At 36.5% G+C, this 24,782-nt stretch overlaps 1 protein-coding gene across 2 annotated transcripts in view; it reads left to right on the forward strand.

Annotated features, from left to right (window-relative positions):
- The window catches only part of CHCHD3 (coiled-coil-helix-coiled-coil-helix domain containing 3), a 341,725-nt gene that overhangs the window by 203,903 nt on the left and 113,040 nt on the right, over nt 1–24,782 (forward strand). The window contains exons 5-6 of one of the 2 annotated variants that reach the window (XM_037836138.1): nt 1,909–1,923; nt 2,956–3,039. In XM_037836138.1, coding sequence (XP_037692066.1) covers nt 1,909–1,923; nt 2,956–3,039 — 99 coding nt within the window. The remainder of the gene's footprint in view (nt 1–1,908; nt 1,924–2,955; nt 3,040–24,782) is intronic. The other variant, XM_037836139.1, reaches the window with a different exon arrangement.

Consider the following 24,782-nt stretch of genomic DNA (forward strand, 5'->3'; position numbering starts at 1 on the left):
TGTTAGCCTCTAGTATGGTGTTAACAGGTCTTTGGAGGTGGCTTCTTCTTTGGTCTTTAGTATGCATGCTGACCTTTTGGTACACGGCTTTAAAATTTTTCAAAGAATATGTCTTAGGAAAGTGAATGAGTATATTTCTGTACATTAGTTAGGCTGTAATCAGTTCAAAATTTAGTTTATTGGCTGGTATTGTGCCCTCAGTAGGCCCAAGCAATATACTTGTAGTACTGAATTCTGTCTCTCAGTGTTTTCTAAATAGCCATAATGGAATATTTGTTATATCTTGTGTTTCCATGTTTTCCCTTTCATTATGTAACTATATGTGAACAAAAAATACTATATAGTTCAAGTGTTTTCCAGGTTATGGTGAGTAATGTCATAAATATTGAATGGCAAAGTGAACTAGGTAACAGTACACTAAGAGTTTGATAGGTAAAATAATTTCCATGCCATAAATAACATGTGCTAAAACAAATTTTGGGGGGTTGTTAATATAGTTACTTAATTGTCCATTATTAGATTCTATACCATGTTACTTGTGTATCTTATAGTCAAGGATTAACATGTGATATTGTTCTAAAAATATTTTCTCATTGCAAAAGTCCCACTGTGCAGTACTGTAAACATTGTTAACATCTTGGCATATGTTAGACTATTTTCCATGCCTACACAGTCAGGCACTAAATCACACACACACACACACACACACACACACACACACACACACACACACACAAACACACACCCCAAATTTCTGAACCAAAATTAGAAACTTAATGTACATGCTATTTTATGACCTGTTCTTTCTCCATTTAACATATTGGGTTTTTAAAATCTTTAAATCTTCTATTAAAACATTTTTAATGGATGCTTAATATGTGATCTTATGGCTGGACCCAAATCTTGGTAATCAGTTTCTGGTTGTAGGGCCATCTCTTATTTATCCAAGCCTCTGTTTTTCCCATTTTTTGTTGTTGTTGTTGCTTTAAGTAATGCTGGCTGCATTTCCTAAGCTAGAAGTCCTTGTGTATCCGTCTTAATAATTCCTAGGATTAAATGCCTGAAGTAAAATTAGCCATGGTATGAATACAGTAATATATATACACACATGCAATCAAATATTTATATGCAATTATTTTTATAAATTTTAGAATATTTACTGTATATTCTCTTTTTAAAATTTGTAAACAATTGTGTATACAGAGTATTATTATTTTATATTTTTTGTTAATTTGATGGATGAATAATGGAATATCATTATTTGAATTTACATTCGTTGATTTCTTATGAGGTTGGATTTTTTCCATTTGTTTCTTGATTGTGTATTTTTGGGAGGCTTATTTTTTAAATGCTCTATGTTAATGACATTAATTCTCACAGTTATACATTGGAATTTATATTCCTTCATTTGTAATTTGCTTTTTGTTTTATCTTTTGGAGGTTCTCCTAAGTCCATTCTTTTCCATATTCTTTTTTTTATTGTATTGTTGTGTGTGTTGAATTTAGAAAGATCTTTTTTCTTTAGAGCATATAAATAGTCATGTATATTTCCTTCACACAAAAAATTCTTGCACCATTTACTTTTACTTTTTATATTCTTGGTAAACTGATAAGATTTTTACTGTGCTGTACCAAGGAATCATGGATTATGTTCTTGCATAGGAATATATTTTTATCTAAGCTTAATATTAGATAAAATATTAAGTATGAACTTTCCATTGGCATTCTTCTATTCAAACTATAACAGCACAGTGACATTTAAGTGTGTCCCAAGCAAATCCTTTCACTTTTTCCCTATTGCCTTCTTTGGTTTGCATTTTAGAAAGCTATTCATGAAATTTCTCGTGACATTAGGAAAAAAACGTTGTTTGTATTGTTCAATAATTGTTTGTTTTCAACATGCTGCAGGACATTGAAGCCAAAGTAAGTAGCAAAATAGTGATTTACAGATGTTAGAGTGGATTCACCTAAACATAGCAGATAGTTGAGCAGATCGACACCCTGACATGGTCTGAGCCAGGCAACACCTGATCACATTGTGGTATATGTGATGCATAGCACAAAACTGGAAATGCAAAAGCAATTCTTTGCTTGCTTTGTTTCTTAAAATTCCTAGTCAGGCATGTATTCAGCATTCATTGAACCAAATTTAATATGTTAAAAACATTTGTAGTTTGGAATAATACAGGGAAGTCCCTGCCCTCAGAGATAAGTGTCACTTTGATACAATATTCGAGAGACAAACAGTTTGGGAAATGAATTTTTTACTAATCTTGAAAAACATTCATAAGTAATCATCTTTCCTTTTATTTTTAGAGAATCACTTATTTTGTTACTTGTTTTTTAATTTTGTAAAAAAATAGGTCTTCTAAATTAGAAGTGAGATAAATTATTCAAATAAAAATTAGAGTAGTTATTGTCTCCCCTCACTCAAAGAAAACGACTTATTTTTTTAAAAAAGGAAACAGAATAATACATGTATTTATATGCCGGTTTCACTGGGTAATTTAAAGGTTTGCAAATATAGGTTTATGTGCAAAATGTTATATAGGCAATTTCTTGTTCAGGAAAGAAGATTAATGACCACATGTCTTACACCAAGAATAAAATCAAAATTTTATGGTGCAAAATGTAATCCTTGACATTACTCTTTGAAAGAGTAGTTAATAGTTAAATAAAACAGTCTGTCATGTGGTATATTCTGACATTTCCAAATATATTTGGACAAAGTGGGACACAGCTGTTACAGTAAAAAAAAATACAATGCAGACTCATTCTTTATGTTTAAATGCAGCAATCATCATCCTATTAATGTTTTTTTTTTGTGGCAAAGACCTAATAGATTGCAAAAATCTTCAGATTAGGATACTTATTTCTAATGCAATTTATATTTAACTTTTACTTTGCTGTTGTTGCTTTTTCTTGATATAGTATATTCCTTGTTTCTTTTTTTAGGCTAAGCAGTTGGAAGAGAAAGACCGAGTGATAAAGAAGCAGGATGCGTTCTACAAAGAACAGCTGGCTAGACTGGAGGAGAGGGTATGACTAGTTTTTGTCATTGATTCCTTCTATTACCACATCTGCAACTTTCCCATGTGTTCATTTAAAATTCAGTAAATGAGAACTTTCACTGCTTTTCTTAATCTAAAAAATGGCCGGGAAGTGAAGAAGCTAAGCAGGTAAGAGATTGTCTCAGGGAATGTCATTTCTACTTTGGTAGTGTTTGGTTTGGTTGTGTTACTGGCTCATGGATGCATTTTATCACGTGGCAACTCTAAAATGTTTTTCTTAATATGTTTAGAAACTTCACTGCTTCCCAGTCAAATAGTAGAGTGTTACTCTTAACTCCCCCAGACATTGACTAAACTTGAGTACGTTCTTAGAAATGGTAGTGTTTTAAAGGATATGTTGTTTTGGTGGAAACTCAGTTTTAGTGCATTTGTGGCTAAGAAATGACTGTTTCAAGAGTGGTAGACAGGAGTTGAATAGTAGCACTTAAGAAGAAAAGCATATGGTGAAGGAATAGAAGGCAATACCTCTAGTCAACAATGAACCACATGTCCTAGAATTTGATAGAGACCTGGAGGACAGAATTAAGATCGAAGCAAAAGGAAATTAGGTTTAAGAATGGGAGATTGAACACCTATACAGTGTCCCTATTTGATAAAGTAGATTAGTTGTCTGAAATAATTTCATACATAACCCATGAAGTTACAGAGCCTTTCTTTTGACTGAGATCCCCAATATTTGATTTGTTTGGAATAGAATATTTGATAAAGATGTAGGAAAAGCTATGAAATAATCTATTAAATCACTCAATACAGTTATTTGAATGCTAAACATGTTTACCTATCTCTCTATGTCACTAGATTGAGCACTTCTTGAATATAGGGACCTTTTTTCATTCATTCAACAGATAACTATTTCAGCACATAATGCAGGCCTTGATCTAGTCCCAGAGGTATATTAATGAAGAGAACGAATTAAACATCTGCCCTAATGGAGCTCAAAATCAATACAAAGTCAGTATACATTTTATGTGGCAGATCTTGATAATTTGGTGACCAAGAAAGCAAGAGTAAGGGAGTTCCCACTGCTGCAGTGTGTAGGTATGGTGTTGGGTGGAAAAAGAAAGCCCTGTCCAACGAGAGGTCGTTTGAAGGAGACCTATAGTGACGGGGAATAAGCCAGTGCCAAAGCTGTGAGGCTTGGCATGTTGGGAAGACCAGAGAGTTAATGAGTGGAAGAAAATTCTGGCTGCTGTCTTGAACAAGAGCTGAAGCAAAAGAAATTAACCTAATAAAAGGTTGGACAGTAATGCAGAATAAAGTGGTGATGCCTTGGACTAGGCTGGTCGCAGTGGAAGTAATAAAATGTAGTTGGATATTTCAAAGGTTGAGTTGACAGGATGTGCTGGTGATTTTGAACATGAGGAGTGAAAGAAAGAAACAACTCAAAGATACTCTAGGTCTTTGACTTTTACAACTAGATGATGAATTTTCCATAAGGGAAGACTCTTTAAGGAAGGGATAAGACTGTTTAAGGGAAGGATCAGGATATGGTGTTAGAAAAAAATCAGGAGTTTGATGTTGGTTATGTTAAATTTGGAATGCCTCTCAAGACATCCAAATAGAGATATTAAATAAGCATATAGTTTAATAGTCAAGAGCAGAGGTCAGCAAGCTTTTTCTGTAAAGTACCAGAGAGTAAATATTTTAGGTTTTGCTGGCCACATGTTCAACTGTGCTGTTCCAATGTGAAAGGAGTCATAGACAATGTTTAAATGACCATGTGTGGCTGTGTTCCAATTTATGGTCACTGAAATTTGCACTTCATATAATTTTCATGTGTCCTGAAGTATTCTTTTGATTTTTTTTTGAACCATTTAAAATATGAAAATCATTTTTAGCTTGCAAGCTGCACCAAAATAGGTCGCGTGATGGATTTGGCCAGTGGGCTGTAGCCTGCAGAACACAGGCTCTGGCATCAGAGTGCTTGGATTCAAATCCCTGCAGTGGCACCCACCTACCATGTAACTAACTTGGAGAATCTTACTTAACTTTCAATTCCTCATTTATAAAACGAGGCTATGACAGTATTTACCTCATTAATTTGTTAAATGAGTTAATCTTCATAAAACATTGTGAATAGTTTCTAGCACAGACTAACCACTCAATCAATGGTAGTTATTATTTTATTTCTTTTCTCCAGGGCACCATCCCTGGCAGAGAGTTAGTAAACACTAGTTAAATAAATTAATGAGGGCGAAATTCTTTGAGGCGATGTACTCAGCATCTGCCTTTTCCCCACCCAATGATAGTTTTCTTTTCCACTGCTTTAGGTAGTGCTATGCTAAGTACATTATTTGAATCTGTCTTTGATCTCTATGTCTCATAGACCCACTGATTTGATTCAGACAATTCAGTGACAGGTGCAGGGGACCTAGATGATTTGTTCTTGGATGATTAAGCTGATTTGCTCAGTAGGTAAACTGAGTTGGGGCATCAGGTAGAAGATGAGGTAGAAGATCAGATGGATACGGTATGATGCATATCAAATCATTGTGACTAGTGTCTTATATAGGCAAAATATATTTTGTTTCTTTTTGATGATTAGGCTGGAAAGTAGTTAATTAGGAATTTTAACTGAAAGATGAGTAGCACCAGTGAACTTAGAAGTATATTTAAGTGGAAGAGTTACACTATTTTTAGTTAATACTTAACTCTATATTCATAACACAGGGTAGAAAGAATGATGGCCTAGGAGGCAGGAGGCATAGCTTTGCCATTGAGTCATTTGGCAATCCACCTAATCTCTCGTGGTCTCTGGTTCTTCATCTGTTAAAATGGGGATAACACTGTGTTCCATATAGGCTGAAATTTGTAAAAGCCCTTTGAAAACTGTAAAGAGCTTAACAAATACAAGCTGTTGCCATTAAAGAATGTTTACTTACCTTCCATTATGTACAAGATACTAATAATTATAAAAAGACTTCAGTATTATTCAACTTCCTGGTGTGGTGTCTTCTACCTATTTCTATAGAATCCTGTTTATTACTGCCATTCCTAAAGTAACTAAGTCGAATTTTGTCCTGTTGGATTTCATCCAGAAACTAATATTTCAGAGACATTTATATCTCTAATGATGAAACATTTTCTAGGCTTAATGCAAAAGATCGTCAAAGGATTTTGTCTTGTATTGTGATGACGGTGAAAAGTACAATGTCTAGTAATATCTATTGAGAATTCTACACACACTGTGTGTTAGAAGATAAAAAAGTGCTGAATCCATAATGTAAGGAAAAGTAATGATTATAAGATAATATTGTGATAACTTGCAGAATCATGTTACTATGAAATCAGATTGCCTGTGGTTTTGCAGTTGATGTAAGCACACATCTTCTTCTGTTTTAACCAAATGAAATGATGAAACCATAAACTAGATACCAGGTGGTATATGATTAATGAAAAAGAGATATCAATAAGTCTTTTACAGAATCATTCCAAGGATGGTCTGTGAGATAGTCTTACCATCTGTCCATCAACTAAATTATCAAATACAGTAATTGCATATATTGTCACCTTTTGATGACTCATAATGTTATTACTTGAATTACTCATTTTCATTGGCACAATGTAAGCCCACTAAACCTGTGAAGTATTTTTAGTTCTAGAATACATCTTGGTTTGCATCTTGGCTCTATTGCAATAAACACCATCAATTAGATAATTACTACATATGATTCAAGCTTTCTTGTTCCAGGTATTTATATGGGCTAGTCCACTAGGAGTCAGAAAATTTTTTCTTTCACTAACCGTTGAGGAGTAATAAGTGTAATTTAACTGGACTGATCACACCCTTTTTAGAACCAGCATTCAAAAGCAGAAACTCTGCCATTTGAAAAGGCATTTAAAGAGTTTTTCAAGTTCTTATTTCAGAGTCAGTCAGATCTTTCCAGTCTTATCAAATGCCACTGACAAAGAGGTGGAGTAAACTTTTATCTTTTAAGAACATTTATAGGTGTCACAGTTAGGTGTGTGGCCTAACTAAAAGAGTCTTGGAGAGTACTAATTCCTGATTGTTGTTGTAATTAGAGGCAGCCCAGAGCAGCTTGCTTAAAGTTCCTAAATGCTTTTAAGGTGCCTTTCTCATGCCCATCAGGGAATTCTTTATAATCCTTTTTACCTCTCTTTATGGTGCCACATTTTATTTTTAGATGATTATGATTTAGTATATTTTTTATCTTATAAACCCCTTGAGGACAGAGAGTATTTCTCTTATTTCTCCATCTCTACAACTCACACAGTAGTTGTACAGTGAGTGAATCTTAGATTGACTAAGCTTACACCATAAAGTTATGTCTAGACAATTAGTGTATAGTCCTTAAACATAACTCGAAATGTAGTATCTTCATTACTAATCATGTAGGTTAATAATTTAAATTTATTCTTTGAGAAAGTCAAGTTTAATTTAGAATATTTGCTACCATTTATAGCATCATCATCATTATAGTAGCTAATAGTATTTATTGGGCACCTAACATCGTGCTAGGCACATTGCAGGGATTATCTCATTTTAGCCTCACATACAACCCTATGAGGCTGGGTCTACCCCATTGTTTAGATGAAGATCAAAGGCCCAGAGTAACTTGCCCGGGAATACACAGCCAAAAGCAATAGATCTGGATTTGAGTGAGGTTCATAACCTGAGCTGTTGGCTACTATCTAGTGCTATCTTTAATATTTTGTCAGTTCTGTACTTAAATCCTGCTGATTGCTTTGTTAATTCTTTCTGGCTTATAGTACAGCCTTTTAGGTCCTGATATTATAATTTGATTAATGCTGTTTTATAACTTGAAAATGTTACACATTCAAAATGCACAATTTTCTCCCCAGGATTTGGCACTTTCTGGGAAAATGGAGCCAAAAGGGAATAAACAATGTCTTATTATCTAGCAACTGCAGCATGATACCCTAAGGGTTAATTTAATACCTAGTTGTGCTTCTTTCCCATTGAAGTAAGAAATTTGTAGGCATTCAGGCTGTTTTAAAATTTCTTTGAGGTGTTCATTTATGCCCTCACGTGTTCATAGTGTTGTTAGAGGATAGTCATCTCATTCCATCTTCTAGGAAGAAAGCAAACCTACTATTATTTTTGAGAAACTGTTTCAGTGTCTTTCATTAGCTTCTACATTCTCGTGTATGGTCTTCAGGGAAATGTCTGTTTCCCAGTTGTCTGTTACCACATGGGATGTAAGGGAGAGGAAGGACCACAGCTGAAATAGAAGAGGGCAGAGTCCATGTCATCCCAGTGATCTTCCAAGATGAAGGCCCCCTCCTGACTCCCCATGACATCTTGAAGACTTGAGATCTTTGATGATTAGTGTGTCTTGCTGTGTGTTTAACTTCTCAATTATGAACGTGAATTGATTTGCTCTACTGAATCTACTTTGCTCTTGGCTTTCCTAAGAATTGTGGTATTTGGCACAGCATGAAAGGAGTTATAAAAACCCTGGTGGCTTAAGATGCTGAGGGAGATCAGAGGGCTTAGTTAGGTACAATTGTAGTGTCCAGATCAACAGGGTGATGTGACGTATTGCTTTCAGTTTTCAGTCTCTTCTTGATTTCATTAGATATTAGCATACACTGCATAAATTCCATAGAATTAAGAGGGTGAGGGAATTGTACAAGTTGGCCAAAGAGAGCAGTGGAAAAAGAATGGTGAAAAATAGTCGTTAAAAAGAAAAGCACTTTACTAGTTTGTTACCTTGTGAAGAGAATTGCTAATTAAACCCTAAGGTCATGCTTACATCAACTGAGCAGTTTTTAAAAGCCTCTCACTTACAGTAGGTGGCATATCTTTCTATTGCATCTTAAAGTGTTGGGCTCATCTGTATGATCAATTGGCCTTTTGATTGCTTGACTTCTTTGTCAATTAGTATCTTTGTTTCTGTGTTCCCCTTTGCAAAGCTTGGGGGAAAATAGTGCCAATTATGATAATAAAGAGAAATTGTTATTGTCAGTCCAGTGTGCTCCTTAAGGGAAGAAATTATTATGCATTTCTACTACCAGATGAAGTCTGTCATTGTAAAAATACTTCAGTGAGTGAAGCTGGGTCAGTCTTTTCAGGGGATTAGTACAGGACAGAATCACAGACCACTGACATCTGGGATACTAAAATATAAATAATCTGGGTGTAGGGAAGATAACTTAATAAACTTGGTTTATGGAATTAAAAATCCCTTTGATATTTTCCTCTCAAAGTGCTTTCTAAACAGCTATCAGTGATTCTAGGTCATCTGGACAGCTCACTAAATTACTGCATTTGCTTTGTCCATGCTATGAGATACAGAAAATTTAACACAATAGATGAAAGTGTAACCTTCTGGTAGATACGCTTGGGTAAGTTATGCTGGTTTGCACTTGTCAACCTAGAAAGATATATTATTCCTTTGATACTTGGAACTTTTGTACTGGCTTCCTCGTTCATGCTAAAATCAGGGCAGATTACCTGTTGTTTCTGTAGTTACCAAGAGTTGTACAAACAGGGATGAGGTTCTCTGGTCAGCAGGCTTGGACAATGAAGGCATTAGAAGACAATGCCACTTTTTAATGTAATGCCATTACAAATGGCAAAGGTTTCTGTAAAACAACTTGGAGCATGAACTTTGAGGTGCTTGCAGTTTTTTATCATTAACCAATAGTGTCAGTTGAAATAAATGTACTTAAATGTTAATTGTTAGGTAGAAAAATTAAAAAGGTCCACTGTATCTTTTGTTAATATAATTGACACAGTTATTTATAATTTGTCATAAGACTGAAACATTTTGCATTTTTACCTACCTTCCTAAAGGAAGTTTGTTTTTGTAGATATTACAAAATTAGAAAGCAAGATGGGTTCTCCCCTACCCCTACTCTCCAACCCTATTTCGTTCTCTGGGGGAAAAAAATCAACACTCTGTAGTGGATTATGAGGGTCTTATCCTTAATTCATTATTCAACAAGTCTTCCAAATGCAATGACTTTTCTGTTAACCTCTCTGAATTTTCTAATGGGAAATGTAGTTTAGGTACCTTGAAATGCTTTTTTAATCTGGCTTTAGGGATATGAGAGTTACATTTTTTTCTGGGGTAGCTATTAAAAGAGCATCCTGTTAAAATGATCCCATTAACTGAAGCCAGTTATTCTATGTCTAACTTTGGAGGAAAGATTTGCAAATCATGGGATCAACACTTAATTTGGGGCTCTGTTTACCATGTAGGCTGTCAAGAAGTATTAACCTTAAGGTAAGATGAGAACATGGAATACAAAGCTGACATCAGGTATTAAATAGCATTATCCATCCTCCTTACTACAGTAAATAGGATTTCACTATTATGATGTGTCAGGGCTTTCTGTGAAATCAAATTTGCAAGACATTAAACTGCCATCCTCTCTGATGAGCGCTTTATTCTGGGATCTTGCTTTCTTTCATATTAATCCTGTTGGTAGGAAATACTTGTACCAATTGTGCATGGAAATTATAATTTAATGATCCCTTCCTTCTCTCTATTCAGAGCTTAGAATGGACCACTGTGCTTTGCAATGATAGCCCCAGGGCTCTGAGAAAGAGATAATACACAGTTGAGCTCTAAAGCCCAGTATTGCCTTTTTGTGAGTACTTGTAATGATCGTAAGTGCTAAGATGCCAACAATATGGGTGCATACTTGTTCTAGTTTGCTAATGCTGCAGAATGCAAAATGCCAGAGAAGGATCGGCTTTTGTAAAAAGGGGGGTTATTTGGCTACACAGTTACAGTCTTAAGGCCATAAAGTGTCCAAGGTAACACATCAGTAATCGGGTACCTTCACTGGAGGATGGCCAATGGCGTCCGGAAAACCTCTGTTAGCTGGGAAGGCACATGGCTGGCATCTGCTCCAAAGTTCTGGTTTCAAAATGGCTTTCTCCCAGGACGTTCTTCTCTAGCAAGTTTGCTCGTCTTCAAAACGTCACTCACAGCTGCACTCAGTTCCTTCTCTTTGAGTCAGCTCATTTATATGGCTCCACTGATCAAGGCCCACCCTGAATGGGTGGGGCCACGCCTCCGTGGAAATATCCCATCAGTTATCATCTACAGTTGGGTGGGGCGCATCTCCATGCAAACAACCTAATCCAAATGTTCTAACTTAATCCCCACTATTATGTCTGCTCCACAAGATTGCATCAAAGAATATGGCTTTTTCTGGGGGACATAATACATTCAAACCGGCACAATACTTTCTCAACTTTTCATATTTTCTTTACCTTTTTTGTAAGACTTTACAATAAAATAGATTCTGTTTACCATGATATCTTTTAAAAACTGCTTGCCACTTGAATATGCAAAAGGGTACCAAATAAAGTCTTAACAAATCCAGGGAAAATTAATTCCACTTTTAAAGATTCTGTACATTTGTCTGGGGATGCTCAGGAGGCTTTTGTGGAAAACAATTATTACCCCTTTTCCTTTTTTTGAGAATTTTTTTTTTTTTTTTTTTTTTTTTTTTTGCTGTTGATAAAGAGTTTTGCAGCCAGGAAGTCATTCTGTTTCCTGTGCTTGCAATTGAAAACAGGCTTAAAACTCTTGCATTTTTGAAATTAGTGATTGTGTTGCTTCTTAACATCTTGTTTATAAATTCCTAATGTATCCCACTGAGGTGCACTAGCCAATGCTTATTTCCATTTTACTGACTGATAAACTGAAATACATGGATATTAAAATTTTTTGAAAGGAACTTGCAGGTCTAGTATTAGAAAATGCTCTTCAATCCCAGTTTTATGTTCTGACCATAAGACAACTGTGCCTCTATAAGAGTTTATGTTTTAACACATTAGCCTCAGTTAGAAAGAAATATTTGGTCATTAAAACATTTGCAAAAATAAGAGCTCATAGCATCATCAGATAAATGCCCATATATGAGCTTTACATCTATCTAAAGCAGGTTTGCACAGTTAAGTTCATCCTTCAATGAAGGGAACCCAAATCCAGTTTGGCCATTGAGACTAAGATAGGATTTTAACCCTGGCCGTTTTTATTCAGAATTCGGGGGTTAGAGAGAGTTCTTGGTACTCACTATTCATTCAAAACCACATTTCATGAACTCCTTCAGTGAGCCAGGCACTTTATGTAGGCATAGCGACAAATATAAACAGCCCAAATACCAACTAGCATCTAGTACAGACGTTTTCATTTGCCCTGGTGGATCCATAGAGTTCATGCTTGACTTTTCCATAGCAGATGTGTTTTGTGAGGAGTAGCTGCTACCTTTTTCCTTAAAAGGTCTGAAGATCATGGGGTTTGGAGGGGAATTTAGTGGGATGGAAAGATCCAGGAGGTTAAATTCTCAGATAAAGACCTGGTACACTAGTTGTGTCAAACTGCTCTCTCTTAAAATATACAATATTAAATATGTAAGTTCCATGAAGACCAGAATGATTCCCTGTTTGATCACTACTTTATCTGCAATACCTAGTGCCTGGCATGTAATAGGTACTGGATAAATATTTTAAATTAATGTGTTTGTCAGGGGGTGCAGTGGGTTCCATGGCAATATAGTTTGGGGAAATGTTAGGTTTAACTATATTGGACATATTTCTTTACCTCAGGCCTTCTCAGAGCTTGTTTACATTTAGAGCTTCAAAGATGAGGATACCGCAGGCCGTGTTTCAGCATTATACTCATAGCATTGAATATCTTTCAAGAACTATTCACTAACTCATCCCAGCACACCATCTGAGAAATGCTGTGCCTCACATAATGCCAGAACCTACATTTTTTGATTTGCATGCTAAGATGTAGAGGTAGGGAAGCCATCGAATCTCATTAGTAGAGTTCCTAATCTGAGGACTTTTGAGGACCTGCAACAATCCTGGAATCACTTTCCTTTGCACTTTTTATTCCAAAAGGGAAGAAGGATGGGAAAATGTCCTGTTTAAGGGTTCTAAAGTTCCTCTGGAATGGGTTGTGTTTTCACTCCTAATTTTATTCATAATCCTTAGTCTCTCTAAACAGTTTTAAGAAAGCTATAGCCCACCACAGGTATTGCATTTTTTTACACATTCCGGATTCAAGCCTGTGTCATCCCAGCCTCCCCAGAATTGGGAGTGATGGGTAGTGGGATTTTAATGGAGACCTCCCACCTCAGTTCTCAGAATCATTCCCGTTAGCTCAATTATATGTCCTTATCTGAAGAATCAGACATGGGGTCTCAGCAGAATGCCACCAGAGATCTAGGGCTTGAATAGCAGTTTTCTTCTCTTTCATGAACTATAGTAGAAGAATGATCAAATTAGATAAATATTTTATTACCACTGTGGGTCTTTAAAAATAGATCTGGGGCTGGGGGAACAAGCCAAAGATATATCAAAGTCTTCCATTCCTTCAAGCCTTAATTTTTTTATGACCCTTCAGAAAGAGTTTATGGGATTAGGTATTATTTTGCAAGGAAGCAGTGAGGTTTGCTTGACTAGGTTAGGAAGTACAGATTTTGGATGGAAAACAGTAACCACATGTTCTGTAATTTAATTCATCCTCAGAGACAGTAAAAGCTAAGGAGAATAGCATGGCCACAGTACTGTCGCCTCGTGGCTTGTAGTTACCATGAAAGCTCTCTATCAGAGCAGGAACTGTTTATGTTCGCTGCAGTATCCCCAGAACCTACAACAGTGCTTGGCACATAATAGGTGCTTGATAAATATTTGTTGAGTAAGTGAATGAAAGCGTTTTCAGAAAGTGAAAGTCTTTATCTAAAAAAAAAAAAAAAGTGTCGCTTAATGTGCATCTTACCTCAGGTACCCCAACATGTAGGTTTTCCCAGAGATTCAGGTAAGAGTCCTTCTGCTCCAGTCATGCCATTGCATATTAATGCAATTGCATTCCTTATTTAGATCAAATTAAACACACATCAGAGAAGATACTACTTTGAGCAAACTTTTGAAGTAATTTAAATCATATTGCATGAAGTGATGTTCTTATCCATTACTTTTACATGGTTTTTTGTTTGTTTGTTTGTTTCAGGAGGGTTATCAATTTTTTTAATATGCCCTGACCTAAATAGAATGCCCAACTTCATATTTTAGCCACAAACCTGGCTTTGGGTGAAAATGCTCCTGGTTACTGTGCACTGTGGGCGACTTGTTGGCCAAGAAATGTAGCAACAGCATCATCATCAGAACAGCTACCATTTATTGAGGGATTATTATAAGTCAGACACTGCAGTAAACCACTTAACACAATACTGTGTTTTGTTTTTTTTTCCCATGAGAAACTTTTAAGGGAAGGTATTTCCTCTCTCCTCTACCCAACATCATTGTAGTCACACAAATATGAGTTTACTGTCATTTTCTGTTTTAAGAACTAATTTATGCACACATTATGCTAACTCTTTAGTTTAAGGCCAAAGATATTTCTTCTATCCAAGAATTATTTGAACTTCAACTCAGTAGCCTCCCTAGGTGCTACTTCAGAATTAATCTGTGTAATTAGAAAGTCTCAGTAAATGCAGCACTCACTTAACCACCCTTAAGCCACTTATGCTTTTAACCTTCCGTGATGGCTTTATTCTTTTCTTTCACTTGCTTCAGGGTTCCTCACTAGGAAATCCCTACGCTTTCTTCCTCTTTGTTCATTCCTCTCCTGGCATTGGGCATTCCCTTAGGGTAGGGGATGTTGAACACCTACTATGTGTGCGGGCATCATGGCTGGTGGTTGTGACACAGGGAACAACTAAATCAGACATAGTTTACCTCTGATTTCTCGTCACTCCTTAATGAAGGAGTCAGTTACCTCTTCTTAAAATTAGTATTTCTAGAACTTAATCATAACTGTTTCCCCCTTGCCTAGATGGACTTATGTGATTTGGGGTAGGGAGTGAAAATAGAAATGAGGGAACAGTAGTTCATGGCTGAAGGAAAAGATCCTTAAATTATCTCCTTGGGTAGGTATCTTAGTTTGCCTGAGCTGCTATCAGAAATACTACGTACAGGTTTTGGTTTAAACAATGGGAATTTATTGTCTCATGCTTTCAGAAGCCAGAAAGCTTGCTTCCTCCTGGGGTCAGTAGCGTTTTGGTGCTGACTTGTTGCAATATGTGGGGTTCCTTGGCTTGGATCTCTGCCCCACATCACATTACAATATCCTCTCCTTTCACCCTGCTCTTGTGGCTTCTGCTGACTTATGACTTCTTTTTATGATGGCTTTAGTAATCCATATTAGGGCTTACCCTGGTTTAGTTGACCATACCTTAACCAAAAATAACATCTTCAAAAGGTCCTGTTTTAAATGGGTTTACACTTAGGGACTTGGGTTAAGATTAAGAACATGTTGGGGTACATAATTCAAGCTACCATAGTAGGCAATCCATGTGCTGAGAAGATATGTCTGTCTATTTAATTATCATTAAAGTTAAAATATTACTAAAACTACAATGAGTGTTTTTGTAGTTCAAGGAAAATAACACATCATAATTGTGAACTGCCTATTCTCTCATGGTGTAGTTGCTCTAAATTGTAGAAATTTGGCAGCTATCCTAGGACTATTTGTTAAAATTCAATAGCATGTAATTAAAGTCAGACAACCATTTCTCTGTTGGGTACATTAAAAAATTATATTATCTATCATTTGGATTTGACCCTGAACTCATTTCCCCAAAGAATAAAGCCAGAAAGACAAAGGGTAGGTATTTTATTCTAAATAGAGGAACAAGTTATACAAACTAACTAAATTTGCTGAAATATCAGTTATATCCTAGCTATTTAAGAGTAAGTAGGAAAGAGAGTTTTTGAATGAATATTACTTTAGAAGTAGCCAAATGGAAACAATGATTATGATGAAATTCTATGTTTTAAGGCTTGCCAGATAACAGAACAAGATTGCTGATGTTTTAAGCCTGTGCCAAATGACTGCTAGAATCAGCATTTATAAAACAACCTGGATAATACATTAATGAAAAGCAATATTTTATAGATACATAGATGTTTACTGCCACTTGGAACTTTAACATTTATCTAGTACAGAACTATAATTTTCATTCAAAACTGAAACCTAGTGATTTGAGAATTTGTTTAAGTTGTTGGGGAAGAGGAAATAGTGGCCTTATTTACTAGTCATTATTTCTCATCAGATAAGTTCTAGGCCAATGAGTGAGTATTTGTCTATTTAAGTTCCTGGAATATTGCAGGGTAACTAAGTACAATTAATACTTTGGGTACCATTCCTTAGGTTTTATGAAAATCAAGCAAGCAGTTAATAAACTTACACCTGCTTTGTTGATAATCATGGGATAAAGCAAACAATAAATAAATTTTTAAATTAACTGTTATAAAATATGAATGAGACTCTTATTTGTCACTCACCTGATTTGTTCTGTCAGAGGAAAGAGAGCTAACTTGCTGATTTTTTCCAATTGCTAGTTTTCAGAATTCCATAATGTTGTAAATCAGTGATTTCCAAATGCTTATCCCTTGGTCATTTCAAAATTATCTGATTATTAACAGTAACACTAGAACCTTAGGGAGAATGGGGTTTAGATGATTCTGGAATACATCAAAGATATATTGGAGCTCCTCCCACAAAGATAATACAGTATGATGGCACCAAAGACAAGGGGATATGGATTCAAATATTAAACCTCCTACTTATTAGCTTTGTCCCTGTAAAGATCACATACCTGTTTGACACTCAGATTTCTCATCTGTAAAGTGGCATTTATAACATACTTCCTGGGGGCTGTTGAGATAAAATAAAATAATATATGTGAAAATATGTATATATTAAATTAGGATAAACACTATTATCATCAACAGCCTCCAGCATCCAGGAGGTTGGTAATTATACAGCTGTTTGAGGTAAATTGTTGGAGAAAACTGCCCTGGGAGAAAGGGGGAAGGGAGCAAGTATGGAAACATGGATTTTATTTAAAATATTTATCCCAATTATTTTGTTTTGTAGAAATGTTGAATTTTGCCAAAAGGAATAGAATCATTAGCTTACTTGTAGAACTATTTTATAATATAGAAATTTAAAAACCCTATAATTAGACCTACATATTCTTTCATAGCTCTTTAATATACATCATTTTATTTGATGGAATGGAATTTCTCTTGTATGTTTTTCTCTTCAAATTTGGAAGGCTATGCATGTCAGAGGTAGTAACTTGGACAATTTGGTGTACTTAAGCTTAGGAGATCTTTCTGTCATCCTCCATCTTTTGAGCCGAGGCTGCTTAGAATCGTCATTCATTTCGTTCAATATAAGCCCAGCTGACTGGTAGGAAATTAAACATAACAAAAAATAACAACAGATCCCCTTAAACTTTCTTCGCTTTTCTGACTTTAAAATAGTTTAACAAACTCTGGGATATTATGTTATTGGAATCCATTTATAAGAACAAGGCTCTGGAGATTGTGGTTATAAAATTTGGGGATACTAGCCTTCAAGGAAGGAGGAGGAGACCTTAGAAACTGTAGATGCCCCTCTGATAGTGCTACAAGCATGTGTATTAGTTTTTTGTTGTTTTTTTGGTGTGTTTTTTTTGTTTGTTTTTTATTTCCCATTGGAAGACTGATTTAGGATATGAATGCAGAAAGAGGATTCACTTTTTCATTTGTATTTTTGGGTCAGTCTTGCAGACTATATGATTTAACATCAGGTAAGAAGTTCAGAATGAGTAATCCAATAAAATGGAATGGAAGAAAAGGAGCAAGTGTGAAACCTGGTTGAGGAGAGCTCAACAGGGATGTGCTGGGGGTGAGAGCAAGGAGATGGGCAGTAAAAAATTGCAGTAGGGTTTATTCCTTGATAGAAATTGCTCTTCTAATAATGTTTATGGTTAAAAATATTACTGGTTAAAAAGATCTTTTCTTGATATGTATATAGGAGTAAAAGTGTTGGAGAGGAGGCGGGGCAAGATGGCGGACTGGTGAGCTGTATGTTTTAGTTACTCCTCCAGGAAAGTAGGTAGAAAGCCAGGAACTGCTTGGACTGGACACCACAGAGCAATCAGACTTTGGGCATACTTCATACAACACTCATGAAAATCTGGAACTGCTGAGATCAGCGAAATCTGTAAGTTTTTGCGGCCAGGGGACCCACACCCCTCCCTGCCAGGCTCAGTCCCGTGGGAGGAGGGGCTGTCAGCTCTGGGAAGGAGAAGAGAGAACTGCAGTGGCAGCTCTTATCGTAAACTCATTCTACTGATCCAAACTCCAACCATAGATAGACTGAGACCAGAAACCAGAGAATCTGAGAGCAGCCAGCCCAGCAGAGAGGAGATAGACATAGAAAAAAAACAGCACGAAAAACTCCAAAATACAAGCGGAGGATTTTTGGAGTTCTGGTGAACATAGAAAGGGGAAGGGGAGAGCTCAGGCCCTGAGGCTTATATGCAAATCCCAAAGGAAAGCTGATCTCTCTGCCCTGTGGACCTTTCCTTAATGGCCCTAATTGCTTTGTCTCTTAGCATTTCAATAACCCATTAGATCTCTGAGGAGGGCCCTTTTTTTTTCTTTTTTTTTTTTTTTTTTTTAATCCTTTTTTCATTTTCTAAAACAATTACTCTAAGAAGCCCAATACAGAAAGCTTCAAAGACTTGCAGTTTGGGCAGGTCAAGACAAGAGCAGAACTAAGAGATCTCTGAGACAAAAGGCAATAATCCAGTGGCTGAGAAAATTCACTAGACACCACAACTTCCCAAGAAAAGGGGGGTGTCCGCTCACAGCCATCATCCTGGTGGACAGGAAACACTCCTGCCCATCGCCAGCCCCATAGCCCAGAGCTGCCCCAGACAACCCAGTGTGACGGAAGTGCTTCAAATAACAGGCACACACCACAAAACTGGGCGTGGACATTAGCCTTCCCTGCAACCTCAGCTGATTGTCCCAGAGCTGGGAAGGTGGAGCAGTGTGAATTAACAAAGCCCCATTCAGCCATCATTTCAGCAGACTGGGAGCCTCCCTACACAGCCCAGAAGCCCAGAACTGCCCTGGGGGGACGGCACTCACCTGTGACATAGCACAGTCATCCCTCAACAGAGGACCCGGGGTGCACAGCCTGGAAGAGGGGCCCACTTGCAAGTCTCAGGAGCCATACTCCAATACCAAGGACTTGTGGGTCAGTGGCAGAGACAAACTGTGGCAGGACTGAACTGATGGATTAGACTATTGTAGCAGCTTTAAAACTCCAGGATCACCAGGGAGATTTTATTGTTAGAGCCACCCCCCTCCCTGACTGCCCAGAAACACACCCCATGTACAGGGCGGGCAACACCAACTACACACGCAAGCTTGGTACAGCAATTGGACCCCACAAGACTCACTCCCCCACTTACCGCAAAGGTAAAGCAGGGGAGAACTGGCTTGTGGAGAACAGGTGGCTCGTGGATGCCACCTGCTGGTTAGTTAGAGAAAGTGTACCCCACGAAGCTGTAGATCTGACAAATTAGAGATAAGGACTTCAATTGGTCTACAAATCCTAAAAGAACCCTATCAAGTTCAGCAAATGCCAAGAGGCCAAAAACAACAGAAAATTATAAAGCATATGAAAAAACCAGACGATATGGATAACCCAAGCCCAAACACCCAAATCAAAAGACCAGAAGAGACACAGCACCTAGAGCAGCTACTCAAAGAACTAAAGATGAACAATGAGACCATAGTACGGGATACAAAGGATATCAAGAAGACCCTAGAAGAGCATAAAGAAGACATTGCAAGAGTAAATAAAAAAATGGGTGATCTTATGGAAATTAAAGAAACTGTTGACCAAATTAAAAAGATTCTGGACACTCATAGTACAAGATTAGAGGAAGTTGAACAACGAATCAGTGACCTGGAAGATGACAGAATGGAAAATGAAAGTATAAAATAAAGAATGGGGAAAAAAATTGAAAAAACTGAAACGGACCTCAGGGATATGATAGATAATATAAAACGTCCGAATATAAGACTCATTGGTGTTCCAGAAGGGGAAGAAAAAGGTAAAGGTCTAGGAAGAGTATTGAAAGAAATTGTTGGGGAAAACTTCCCAAATCTTCTAAACAACATAAATACACAAATCATAAATGCTCAGCAAACTCCAAATAGAATAAATCGAAATAAACCCACCCCGAGACATATTCTGATCACACTGTCAAACACGGAAGAGAAGGAGCAAGTTCTGAAAGCAGGAAGAGAAAAGCAATTCACCACATACAAAGGAAACAGCATAAGACTAAGTAGTGACTACTCAGCAGCCACCATGGAGGCGAGAAGGCAGTGGCACGATATATTTAAAATTCTGAGAGAGAAAAATTTCCAACCAAGAATTCTTTATCCAGCAAAGCTCTCCTTCAAATTTGAGGGAGAGCTTAAATGTTTCACAGACAAACAAATGCTGAGAGAATTTGCTAACAAGAGACCTGCCCTACTGGAGATACTCAAGGGAGCCCTACAGACAGAGAAACAAAGAAAGGACAGAGACTTGGAGAAAGGTTCAGTACTAAAGAGATTCGGTATGGGTACAATAAAGGATATTAATAGACAGAGGGGAAAAATATGTATGACAAACATAAACCAAAGGATAAGATGGCTGATTCAAGAAATGCCTTCACGGTTATAACATTGAATGTAAATGGATTAAACTCCCCAATTAAAAGATATAGATTCGCAGAATGAATCAAAAAAAAGGAACCATCAATATGTTGCATACAAGAGACTCATCTTAGACACAGGGACACAAAGAAATTGAAAGTGAAAGGATGGGAAAAAATATTTCATGCAAGCTACAGCCAAAAGAAAGCAGGTGTAGCAATATTAATCTCAGATAAAATAGACTTTAAATGCAGGGATGTTTTGAGAGACAAAGAAGGCCACTACATACTAATAAAAGGGGCAATTCATCAAGAAGAAATAACAATCGTAAATGTCTATGCACCCAATCAAGGTGCCACAAAATACATGAGAGAAACACTGGCAAAACTAAAGGAAGCAATTGATGTTTCCACAATAATTGTGGGAGACTTCAACACATCACGCTCTCCTATAGATAGATCAACCAGACAGAAGACCAATAAGGAAATTGAAAACCTAAACAATCTGATAAATGAATTAGATTTAACAGACATATACAGAAGATTACATCCCAAATCACCAGGATACACATACTTCTCTAGTGCTCACAGAACTTTCTCCAGAATAGATCATATGTTGGGACATAAAACAAGCCTCAATAAATTTAAAAAGATTGAAATTATTCAAAGCACATTCTCTGACCACAATGGAATACAATTAGAAGTCAATAACCATCAGAGACTTAGAAAATTCACAAATACCTGGAGGTTAAACAACACACTCCTAAACAATCAGTGGGTTAAAGAAGAAATAGCAAGAGAAATTGCTAAATATATAGAGACGAATGAAAATGAGAACACAACATACCAAAACCTATGGGATGCAGCAAAAGCAGTGCTGAGGGGGAAATTTATAGCACTAAACGCATATATTAAAAAGAAAGAAAGAGCCAAAATCAAAGAACTAATGGATCAACTGAAGAAACTAGAAAATGAACAGCAAACCAATCCTAAACCAGGTAGAAGAAAAGAAATAACAAGGATTAAAGCAGAAATAAATGCCATAGAGAACAAAAAAACAATAGAGAGGATAAATATCACCAAAAGTTGGTTCTTTGAGAAGATCAACAAGATTGACAAGCCCCTAGCTAGACTGACAAAATCAAAAAGAGAGAAGACCCATATAAACAAAATAATGAATGAAAAAGGTGACATAACTGCAGATCCTGAAGAAATTAAAAAAATTATAAGAGAATACTATGAACAACTGTATGGCAACAAACTGGAAAATGTAGAGGAAATGGACAATTTCCTGGAAACATATGAACAACCTAGACTGACCAGAGAAGAAATAGAAGACCTCAACCAACCCATCACAAGCAAAGACATCCAATCAGTCATCAAAAATCTTCCCACAAATAAATGTCCAGGGCCAGATGGCTTCACAGGGGAATTGTACCAAACTTTCCAGAAAGAACTGACACCAATCTTACTCAAACTCTTTCAAAACATTGAAGAAAATGGAACACTACCTAACTCATTTTATGAAGCTAACATCAATGTAATACCAAAACCAGGCAAAGATGCTACAAAAAAGGAAAACTACCGGCCAATCTCCCTAATGAATATAGATGAAAAAATCCTCAACAAAATACTTGCAAATCGAATCCAAAGACACATTAAAAAAATCATACACCATGACCAAGTGGGGTTCATTCCAGGCATGCAAGGATGGTTCAATATAAGAAAAACAATCAGTGTATTACAACACATTAAAAACTCGAAAGTGAAAAATCAAATGATCATCTCAATAGATGCTGAAAAAGCATTTGACAAAATCCAGCATCCGTTTTTGATAAAAACACTTCAGAAGGTAGGAATTGAAGGAAACTTCCTCAATATGATAAAGAGCATATATGAAAAACCCACAACCAGCATAGTACTCAATGGTGAGAGACTGAAAGCCTTCCCTCTAAGATCAGGAACAAGACAAGGATGCCCGCTATCACCACTGTTATTCAACATTGTGCTGGAAGTGCTAGCCAGGGCAATCCGGCAAGACAAAGAAATAAAAGGCATCCAAATTGGAAAAGAAGAAGTAAAACTGTCATTGTTTGCAGATGATATGATCTTATATCTGGAAAACCCTGAGAAATCGACTATACAGCTACTAGAGCTAATAAACAAATTTAGCAAAGTAGCGGGATACAAGATTAATGCACATAAGTCAGTAATGTTTCTATATGCTAGAAATGAACAAACTGAAGAGACACTCAAGAAAAAGATACCATTTTCAATAGCAACTAAAAAAATCAAGTACCTAGGAATAAACTTAACCAAAGATGTAAAAGACCTATACAAAGAAAACTACAGAACTCTATTAAAAGAAATAGAAGGGGACCTTAAAAAATGGAAAAATATTCCATGTTCATGGATAGGAAGGCTAAATGTCATTAAGATGTCAATTCTACCCAAACTCATCTACAGATTCAATGCAATCCCAATCAAAATTCCAACAACCTACTTTGCAGACTTGGAAAAGCTAGTTATCAAATTTATTTGGAAAGGGAAGATGCCTCGAATTGCTAAAGACACTCTAAAAAAGAAAAATGAAGTGGGAGGACTTACACTCCCTGACTTTGAAGCTTATTATAAAGCCACAGTTGCCAAAACAGCATGGTACTGGCACAAAGATAGACATATAGATCAATGGAATCGAATTGAGAATTCAGAGATAGACCCTCAGATCTATGGCTGACTGATCTTTGATAAGGCCCCCAAAGTCACTGAACTGAGCCATAATGGTCTTTTCAACAAATGGGGCTGGGAGAGTTGGATATCCATATCCAAAAGAATGAAAGAGGACCCCTACCTCACCCCCTACACAAAAATTAACTCAAAATGGACCAAAGATCTCAATATAAAAGAAAGTACCATAAAACTCCTAGAAGATAATGTAGGAAAACATCTTCAAGACCTTGTATTAGGCGGCCACTTCCTAGACTTTACACCCAAAGCACAAGCAACAAAAGAGAAAATAGATAAATGGGAACTCCTCAAGCTTAGAAGTTTCTGCACCTCAAAGGAATTTCTCAAAAAGGTAAAGAGGCAGCCAACTCAATGGGAAAAAATTTTTGGAAACCATGTATCTGACAAAAGACTGATATCTTGCATATATAAAGAAATCCTACAACTCAATGTCAATAGTACAGACAGCCCAATTATAAAATGGGCAAAATATATGAAAAGACAGTTCTCTGAAGAGCAAATACAAATGGCCAAGAAACACATGAAAAAATGTTCAGCTTCACTAGCTATTAGAGAGATGCAAATTAAGACCACAATGAGATACCATCTAACACCGGTTAGAGTGGCTGCCATTAAACAAACAGGAAACTACAAATGCTGGAGAGGATGTGGAGAAATTGGTACTCTTATTCATTGTTGGTGGGACTGTATAATGGTTCAGCCACTCTGGAAGTCAGTCTGGCAGTTCCTTAGAAAACTAGATATAGAGTTACCATTCGATCCAGCGATTGCACTTCTCGGTATATACCCTGAAGATTGGAAAGCAGTGACACGAACGGATATCTGCACACCAATGTTCATAGCAGCATTATTCACAATTGCCAAGAGATGGAAACAACCCAAATGTCCTTCAACAGATGAGTGGATAAATAAAATGTGGTATATACACACGATGGAATACTACGCGGCAGTAAGAAGGAACGATCTCGTGAAACATATGACAACATGGATGAACCTTGAAGACATAATGCTGAGCGAAATAAGAGGCACAAAAAGAGAAATATTATATGCTACCACTAATGTGAACTTTGAAAAATGTAAAACAAATGGTTTATAATGTAGAATGTAGGGGAACTAGCAGTAGAGAGCAATTAAGGAAGGGGGAACAATAATCCAAGAAGAAGAGATAAGCTATTTAACGTTCTGGGGATGCCCAGGAATGACTATGGTCTGTTAATTTCTGATGGATATAGTAGGAACAAGTTCACAGAAATGTTGCTATATTATGTAACTTTCTTGGGGTAAAGTAGGAACATGTTGGAAGTTAAGCAGTTATCTTAGGTTAGTTGTCTTTTTCTTACTCCCTTGTTATGGTCTCTTTGAAATGTTCTTTTATTTTTTTTTTATTTTTTATTTTTTTCCCTCCATACAGTTGATTTAAAAAAGAAAAAAAAAAGTTAAAAAAAAAAAAGA

This window comes from Choloepus didactylus, chromosome 5 (genome assembly GCF_015220235.1).
Source record: "Choloepus didactylus isolate mChoDid1 chromosome 5, mChoDid1.pri, whole genome shotgun sequence".
Lineage (NCBI taxonomy): Eukaryota > Metazoa > Chordata > Mammalia > Pilosa > Megalonychidae > Choloepus > Choloepus didactylus.